This window comes from Marmota marmota, unplaced genomic scaffold (assembly GCF_001458135.2).
Source record: "Marmota marmota marmota unplaced genomic scaffold, marMar, whole genome shotgun sequence".
NCBI classification, from domain to species: Eukaryota; Metazoa; Chordata; class Mammalia; order Rodentia; family Sciuridae; genus Marmota; species Marmota marmota.
This window is the reverse complement of record NW_025999999.1, coordinates 19,162,583-19,172,215: the sequence shown is the minus strand read 5'-3', so window position 1 is coordinate 19,172,215 and position 9,633 is coordinate 19,162,583. Positions and strand designations below refer to the sequence as shown.

General features: G+C 38.9%; 1 protein-coding gene across 3 annotated transcripts in view; it reads right to left on the bottom strand.

Annotated features, from left to right (window-relative positions):
* Positions 1-280: 280 nt before the first annotated feature.
* Atrnl1 (attractin like 1) overlaps positions 281-9,633 on the bottom strand; it is a 708,669-nt gene continuing 699,316 nt past the window's right edge. For all 3 annotated transcript variants that reach the window (XM_048807394.1, XM_048807396.1, XM_048807399.1), the window contains one exon: positions 281-7,429. In XM_048807394.1, the coding sequence (XP_048663351.1) occupies positions 7,308-7,429 (122 nt within the window). In that variant the 3' untranslated portion in view covers positions 281-7,307. The remainder of the gene's footprint in view (positions 7,430-9,633) is intronic.

The window sequence follows — 9,633 nt, the reverse complement described above, 5'->3', positions numbered from 1 at the left end:
ATGTCTTACAGGTTAAATTAAACTTTACACCAATAGAGTTAAATTTCAAACTTAGCAAAAGTTATTAATCATTATGCTTTGTCATGCATTCTGCCAAGATGATAAACTTGACCTTGCTGCAGTCTTTGCAGATATTATGAATAGTCCCTTAGTGCCTACAATATAAAGACAATTATCAAGACTCCATTAAGAATATGTGATTCGCACCAAAAAAGAGAATATTACTGTGAATCGTATTAATCCTGGAGGACTGGATTTAATAATTTAATAATTGTATTAATTAAGAAGAACTCTAGATATGGTTGTATATATTTTGAAACAGTGGAAAAAAATCATTTTTACCCCAATAAATTCTCACAAAGGTATAATATGCCTTGTTGGATATTCCACTTGATTATAAAAGAATTCTCAGTTCACTACTGTGCAAAACCAAAATGGTTCAGTGATATAATCACCTATGAGAATTCCCAATAAAAAGGCTGCCACATAACCATCTTCTGGGTCTTGTTCAGAAGAATGTCACCAAAATGTTGCCTATGTTGTAAAAACAAATAATACATCCTTGTATGTCATTACCCATCTCCAGGTTGACAAGCTCATTAAAGAAGCAGCCTTCTGAGAAACAAAATGGTACCATTTGGTGGTTGTCCCATAGAAAGGGTGCTTCCTTCAACAACCCACACTGATACATTTTCTTACATTGGAAGGTCAAAATGGAGCTGTCACTTCAGAAATCAGCAAGGAGTGGACATTGTGAGCTCAGTTTGTTCCCTCCTCTGACGAGTTCATCTGCACATGGAAGTTTAGGGAGTCCTTCTTCTCTGACCTGCACTGGGCAACGAGCTCCAATTGACCAGGAGTTCTGAATCTAAGAAGAACTTGGTAAGCATCATATCCTTCTTGCCTGTATGTATTTGTATGGCAAAGGTAATTCATTTCAGGATGAAATTAAATTGTTTGAAGCTGCGCTAGTGTTTTTACTGGTGTCCTTCCAGCTGGCCTTCCCTTTTAAGTGCCATTGTATTTCAAACAGGCTGATCTAAAGGAAGAGGTTACTGCTGCCAGCGTGCATTGTCACCAGGGAGCCAAGAGCTGCAACACCTATTTTATGTTATTTATTTATTTTTAAGCACTGATAGAGGTATGAGCTAGTCTGCAGCTGAGGGGTAATGAGCCGACTATTCAATGAAGGGTCAGGAGAGGGGTGGAATGATGGGAAAGAAAATCTAACAAAATCTCTTAGTATTTGCTGCAAAATGGCCATTTAAAGTTGAGGAAGGGAACTTTTTAAACATGTCATAGAAATTGTGAAAAACAATCCTGGGAACACCTCTAAATCACTAGACACACATACATTATTGATTTCAGTTACAATTTAATTATTTGAGAGCTTTGGCACATATATGAAGTTTAGTGTCACCCCCAAACCCTGCTTCCCCAAAAAACCAAAATTCAAGGGAACAATCAATGCTCATGATTCACTGGCATTTTAGATCTCTTCATAAGTAAAAGAAAACACTTCCCTATGGTCTATTTTCTATATCAAACCAGCGACAACAAAACCCATCATAAAACTTAGGTAAAGTATGTGTTTTCATCCCAGTTTACTTAGAAACGGTTAAGACAATTGGCCTAAGGTATTAAAAGCCAGAGCTAGCATTTAGAGTTTACATTAAAATTGGAGTGTCCCCACTCAGGATCTATTCTAAGATACCCATTACGTTACTGGAAAGCACAAGATTTTAAATATCTTTGGGTCACAGGGGCTATTACATAGAAACTATTACAAGAGTTTTCTTGCTTATGCTCATTCCTGGGTGGGTTTTCTGGAGGAGGATCCATCCCCCAACTGACCATGCACATGGCTGATTTAATGCTTTGCTTCAACAACTCTGTTGCCTGAGTGAAAATACTACTTCTGCCGAAACCTTTTGCTGGTGAGTTGAATACAGTGTTTCTGCCATGATCTTTGAGGAATCTGGTTTCTTGTTCACATCCAGTCCTTGAATGAGGAGAATCACATCAACAAAAGGGAGAGAAAAGGCTGGGAACAGGCAGGTTAGAATGTGCGCCTGAGGGTGGTGGGGAGGGTGTTAGTTTACAGAAGCTCATTCAAAATCGTAAGGTAAGCTTTATGTTTGGAAAGCAAAATATTACACTTTCTGCTTCCACAACAGGGCTGGGGAAGCGGAGGGTCAACAATGTCTTGCCTGCTCTGCCCAGGCCAAGTACAAGGGAGGAAGCACTTAGAACTGGCAGAAGGAATTGTATGTTCATCCAAAGGGCTCTGGGTTGCAGCTGTAAGAATGCCTGCCCTTCACATCGGCTACAGGCATTTCTAGGAGAAACCTATTCAGGACAGAGAAAATCAGTTTTGAGCTAAAATTTCCTAATGTCAACTGAGCCACTTGTCCACCATCAGGAGGAGAGTGAGCGAGTCCTGGGGCTTCAGAATGGCTACTGCTCACTGTGGCTGAGGAAAGGGCTCCAGAATGTGGCCCTCAGCTCTACTCACATTGGGCACATCTTCATCCAGGTCTGTCCCAAAGCTTCTATCTTTTCTAAAGTTCCTGGGAGACTCCAGCCAGGCTGGGCATCTTTCTCTGGGTTGGATGGGCCTTTTAATCCCAGTCCCTTCCCCAGCCTGACCCCTGGAAGGCATGACAGGTCTCACAGGAGGAACCCCCACTCTATCTCTGAGAGCAGAGGCAGAGCCAAGCTCAGGGTGAGGCCAGAGGTAGGATCCTGGCAGATGGCCTGCCCAAGAGTGCAAGAGGGATCCTAGGGGCTTGATCTTCCTGTGGTGGGTGGAGAGAAGAGGGTCTGGGTCCTCCTTGACTCGCTCTTTCCCAGCAGTATCAGTCTGAGGCCTAGCAGAGCAGCACCATTCCTAGGAGGACTGGACCCCAACGGCCACATGGGGACTAAATGCAAAGGTTAGCAAAGACCTTGGAGAAAACTCCTCGGCTGTGCCGTGGCTGCACTGGAAAGCTGACTTAAGTCAGAACAATCTCTGTAAACACAAGCATATGGCCGTGGGCCCAGACCTAGGTAAGAGCATGGGGGATGGATGGACAGAAAAAATGTATTCTGAATGTGGAAATTCAATAACACAATTTTTATAACCAAGTCTTAGTCGGGAAGGGGTTTCCTCCCATATGATCTTGGAAGAGTAAAGGGGGGGAAAAAAACCAAAAACAAAAAGCAAAATTGAATTTGGCAGTGGGCGTTGGAAGAGCTGATGATGTTTTTATTTCCAGACTAATAACATGGTCTATCCTAAGTTTTGGCTTTTTGAAGCGGATTTGAACTTTTGCACAATCTGTTAACACTGGCATGCACACCTGTGTATATGTATCCTGATAGTAGCTATGATTCTAATTCTTAATTTAAAAAATTTGATAAAACTAAAATGTTAAATGAAAATACTGATGAACACCAACCAGATGGCTGGTATTCCTTGGGAAATTATTTAAAGCATTTTGAATTGGAATGACAACTTCATTATTTAAAGAACTCCTAATGCTAGCTCTAACAGGCAGCTCTCTGGCCCAGTGCAGTGTGTCCCTGATTTGCCTATTGGTAAGAGTCACTGAGGAGCTTATGAAGTACCAGCCCAGGGCCACCCTGTCCTTCTGAGTCCCAATGTGGGAATCTGCACAAAATAGGGGATTCTTATGATCAAGTAAGTTCTGAGCTCACTCTAATAAAGAGCAAATGGGTTTTGGAAGTGAATTTTGTAAAAAATGTAAGTAGTTGAATTAGTTCATATGATCAGTTCTGTTTTTTTTTTAGAACTTTTCTAAAAAATATAAAATACTTTCAAAATCATAATTTTATGTATGGCAACACAATGTAAGACTGACCCCTTCTTGTCTAGTTTGTACATGAAAGACCACAACTGGTGTTCCTTGTCCCAATGTCATCAAACTGTCATTTAAAAAAAATGTTCAGCTACAAGTGACTTAGAAGAATCAACGTTCTATTGACTTAAATATCAATGTCTTTTTTAGGAATCTCTATCCTAGGAATATAGGATTTTCAGGAAGTCTTTTTGTAAAAACCCAACTTTCACCTACAGTGAAAAGATGGATGAAAATTAATAGAAAGATCCATAAATCCATTCACAGGGAAGAATGTCCCAGGGGCCTCATGATTCACAGCAGCCAGGCTGCATCAAGGGCCTGCTGGCCTGGGAGACTCAAATTTGTCGTCTTCTGGTGTCACAACTGCTCTGAAAGGTGGGCACCATCACCTCCCTCTACAGGTAGGAAGACTGGACACTCAAAACCTGCCCAGTGCCACACACTTCAAGGCTGTCCACCAGCCTGCTCTCTAGATGACCCCATGGCATTGACTAGAGTCGGTCACCTCTATCTTACTGACACCAACAGAAAAGAAGTATTGGGAAGTACAGCAAGTATCGATTACATATTTAAAGATGTCTTACTTGAAGTTTTCCTATTAAGCAGAATACTGTAGTATATATCATCTAGATTTCTCCTCTATGTTTCACTAAAGATAACTTTTCACTTGTTTAAAGCAATTGTGAGAATCTTAATTCTCCCAAAATGTATTAAATCAAACTTAAGCACAAGCAGATTATTTTTTAACAAAAATGTTCCAGTTGTCCACAAAGTGTCCCTAGGTTAATTTTTTTTAAACTTCATCTATTTAACCAAATATTTTCATGCTTGGCAGAATAAGAAATTCTAAAATCTAAAGAATGTTTCAAAGTCCTTCTTTACTGAAATATTCAGAATTCCATCAAAGTAAGTTTTCAAGAGAAATAGTCAATGTAAGTGCTAACTTTTCAGAAAACATATGTGTGGTTTGATATTTTTTAAATGAAGACATCCAAATTTGAGTATTTGGGATGTGGGGGTTGGGGGGTCTAGAATAAGCCATAGATCAGTGATTATTCTTGATCCTTGATGTCTATTAGATCCATTTCACCTGAGGGCAAAGAATTTTATTACCTGTGAAAAGCTTTGATACATTGAGAATACCTTCATGATTGGCCTTGGAGTTAGCAATGTTTGGTCCAGAAAGGTACAGGATGACTTTAGTATTGCATCATCTCCCATAATTATCCAAAATTCAAGTTTGTAGAGATGGGTCTCAAGGTGGATGAAACTTGACAGTTTTTTCATGGTAATACCATTTGCTTAGACTTCCTAAAAATAGAGCTGAGAGAGATTTTATGTACAAGTCTGTATGTTTTTGTATTTTCATTCTGTAAGCTTTCTTTAGTGACAATTGTGAGCAAGCAAAACAAATTGGGCAACTGCTTTATTTTAAAATGATTATAGCTTTGTAATCACCAGTTTTGTCAATTTATTTTTAAATGAAAAAAATCAACATTTAAAGGGTCCAAAAAAAGGCTAATTTTTTTTTTTTTGGTTTTAGGAGACATTTACAAACTTAGTCCACTGTTTTTTGGGAGAGAAAATATCATAGGGAAGTGAAATCAACCAGCCAGCCCCTTGCCCCTAAAACCCCCACAGGCTATAGATAAAATTACTAAAATTAGTCTAAGAATTTGCATTACTTTTAATGCATGGAAAATAGCGAAATTATCATACCAACATAAGGAATAGATACTATAATTCATAAGTGCCTAATTATCAAAATAATGACAGTCATGGTTAGATGCAACCTAGCAATCTTTTATAAGATGCAACTACATATTATATGATCATTCCTGTTATATATTACATTCAATCCTCATCAAATTAAGCTATGTATAAATGGCATCTGAAATAGACATTTAATTTCACAATAGGGTCGTATTCCGCTACTGTACATCCATGGCATGCAATTAACTAGGCATTAACTGTAAAGTGTCATTACCTTCCAGAAATCCAAAGAACATGAAGAGTACATATACAGTACTAAACATCAATTAGATTTGAGTGACTTTCCTGTTAAACAAAACTATATTGCATACAGCAGCTTTGGATATTTCTGTCATTTTTCTTATATATTCTGTAGTCACCCCAAAGTCAAAAACTGCAAATCCAAATTGGATCTGTTAATGCTACAGAGCTTAATGAACTGTTGTCAGTATTAGGACACAAATGATTCTATGTTCCAAAATGAAATCTGTTTTATTTTAATTTTTCTTTCTGCCATAATTCAGAATCTTGAATCATTAAGAATGTGCTGCGCGTGGCCAACAGTGGACTTAATTTTGAACTGGAGACTCACTCCCACGACACCGGTGTGTTCATGTTAGAAACAGGGGTCTGCTGAGGCCTGCCCAGCAATGCTCTTCTCTTTGTATATGCTATGTGAAATGGCTGACAGAAAGGATTTGGGGGTGTCATCTCAAAATGCATTTCATAATATTTGTAAATGATAAATAAACTCTAGCAGCTAGAAGAGGAAGGTCCAAAGAAAATGACACGTTCTTATAAAAATGCAGATAGATCATTTAGGTCTGATCCAATGATTCCTAAGCAATTAGAAAATTACCATACTGGAGCAGAAGCTTGCACACTAAATTTCAATCTCCTCAGATTGTGGTATCAGAGGCTGTTTTTGGAAGGAGGGGAAAAATTGATTGCTGGACAGGCTTTTCCATGCTCTATCAGCTCTGATAATGACTTAGGCAGTTGGCATGGACGACAGGAATGTCCTCTACACTCAGAATTCTAATAAACCTCCTGTGAAGTTGCACATACCCATCCAGACGGTTCATTCTGGTCTGCATTCCAGGTAGGTGGAAAATTGTTATGTTCTCAAATTGAGTTTGAACATGATATGGTCTTGTGTGAAATATTTAAATATCTTACCTACATGCTACTAAATCAAAAACTTGCTTTCACATTTACAAGATAAAACAGCATTTAAAGTCATTGTGATTTGTTCATTTCCTGTTCATATACAAGTGACCTAAGTTTGCTTCTGAGGCAAAAACTGTACAATTCTCATCATTCAGGCATTATAAAATGTCTTTCTTTAAAGTCTTGGGATATAAACAGTTGATTTATATGAATTACATATTTTTCATCTGCATTAAGAAACAATATACATCTTTTTTCAGAGTAATTTAACATCAGCTATGATAATCCTAACAGTCATAAAAACTGACCCTATCACCTGTGACCACCAATACTGTTACTTTTATAAAACTTGTGAACATTCTTTGGCCACTTGAGACATTGCCCACTTAGAGGGAACTGCACTTGGGCCCTGGATCCTACAAAGATTGGCCTCCATAAAACCTGAGGCCAAAGGACAGCTTTAACGGAAGCCAGTTGTGAAGGGAATCAGCGTAGAATATACAGCAGTGGTTTCCATTCTCAGACACAAGTTCCTTGACGTGTGGAGAGGTGTTTTCGATTTCGGACCCCTGAAGTCTTGTCTTTATTATCTGAAGGCTTCTGCTGTGAAATATCTATGAGGGCACTGGCAATAGCAAGACCTGGAAGGGAAGGAGAAGAATATTTAAATGCTTGCTTCCCCATTTCTGAATGGCAAGCCCTATGGCCCAGGGTCCTGCTCACTCTTGTTTTATGTTAGTTATGAAATGTTTTCCTGATCATTTGCCATCAAGTAGTTTTCTGTTTACTAAAATATTGCTTAACTTGGTCATGTGCGCTTCACACTTGGACCACAAGAATCTAACAACATTAGCTGACTGACTCTGGACAGTCAAGTTCAGTGTTTGACCAACATCATGATCAGTGGTGTTCCCACACCTTAGTCTTTGTGCCTGAACACATTAGCTCTGGATGTACGAAGAATTTTCACTGTTAATATAGATATTTATTGTTTTACAAAGTTCATACAAAGATTTTTAAAAACCTGGAGCAGTTTTAGGTTTATAGAAAAACTGAATCAATATTGATACATGATCATCAACTGAAGTCCACAGTTGACTTTTTGGTTTACCCTTTGTGCTGTGCAGTTCTGTGGGTTTTGAGAAATGCCCACTGTCATGTGCCCCCCCATACAGCATCACACAGAAAAGTTTCACTGCCCTAAAAATCCCCAGTGCTTCACTGAGTCATCACACTCTTCCTCAAAGCCTCCAGCAGCTACTGATCTTTGCTTAAAGTCTTGACCGTTTTTCCCTTTCCTGGGTGGTACATAGTTGGAATCCGACAGTGTGGCCTTTCAGATTGGTTTCTTTCACTTAAAACTATGCACCTTCTATAGTTTGAATACTGAATGTCCCCAAAGGCCCCTTGTTAAAGGGTTAGTCCCCAGCGTAGTGCTTCTGTGAAGCAGTGGACTCTTCAGGAGGTGAGGCCTAGTCGGAGGTCCTTAGGTCACTAGAGGAGTTCATTGAAGGGGACTGTGGGACCCTGGCCCCTTTCTCCTGGTTCCTGGCCATGAGATGAGCAGGTTGCTCCATGAAGTGCTCCCTGCCATTTCATGCAGCATCCACCACAGGTCTGAAGTCTGCCTGATCATGGACTAGAACCTCCCAAACTATGAGCCAAAATAAACCTTTTCCCTTTATAACTTCATTACCTCAGGTATTTTATTATAGGGAAAGAAAGCTGAGTAAACACATTTCAGGTACTTCCATATCTTTTGGGGAAATGATAGCTCATTTTCTTTTACAATGAATAATACTCTGTTATACGATGTACCCTGGTTTATTTGTCCTTTCCCCTATTGAAGGGCATCTTAATTGTTCTTACTTCCAAGTTTTGGCAGTTATGAATAAAGCTGTTATAAACGTCTGTGTGCAGGTTTTTATGTGGGCATAAGTTTTCAATTCATAAATACCTAGGTGTGCTACTGCTAGATCACATGGGAAGCCTATAACTTTGTAAGGAACTACCAAATTGTCTTTCAGAGTGGCTGTACCTTTTTACATTCAGCAATAAGGAGAGTTCCTGTGGCTCCACATCTTCACCAGCATTTGCTATTGTCTTCATTTTGAATTTTAGCAATTCTAATAGATGTGTAGCAGTGTGTCATGGTTGTTTTAATCTGAAATTACTAATGATATATGATGCTGAGCATACTTTGATGTATTTATTTACCATTTGTTTACCTTCTGTCGTGAGGTATCTGTTCATGTCTTTTGTCCACTTTTAATTGGGTTGTTTTCTTATTGTTGAGTTTTAAAGTTCTGTGTACATTTTGGATGCCAGTCTTCTACCTGATAAAGTTTTGCAAATATTTTTTCCCATTCAGTGGCTTGCCATTTCATTCTTTTAAACTGTTTATAACAAAAAAGCACCCTGAGGGCAGAGCTGTGCTATGCACAAATGGACTTGGAAGAAAGACCACCTGTTGAAGTTTAGTTAAATAAATGTCTTAGAAAAGGACTGTGGGTATTATTGCCAGAATATGATCCAAAATGGGTCTCCAGCAATCATAGGCAATTCTGAAAAAACATTGTGTTGTTATAGTAAATAATTGTTACTTTGTTTGCTCATTGATTGACAGGAACATTCAGTTAGAGACTCAGAGACAATAGACTTTACTAAACTAACACAAGCGATGGTTCAGTGGTGGACCCTGCCTTAGCATAGCTACAAGTGACCACTTCAGTTTCTGTCGATTCCCATCATTCTTGACTAAAACAAAATATCCCAAATCACCATCCTACATCACAGGGCCAGGCTGCTTAGGCTTGTCTAAGAAGTGCTCACTGAGGAACTTCTG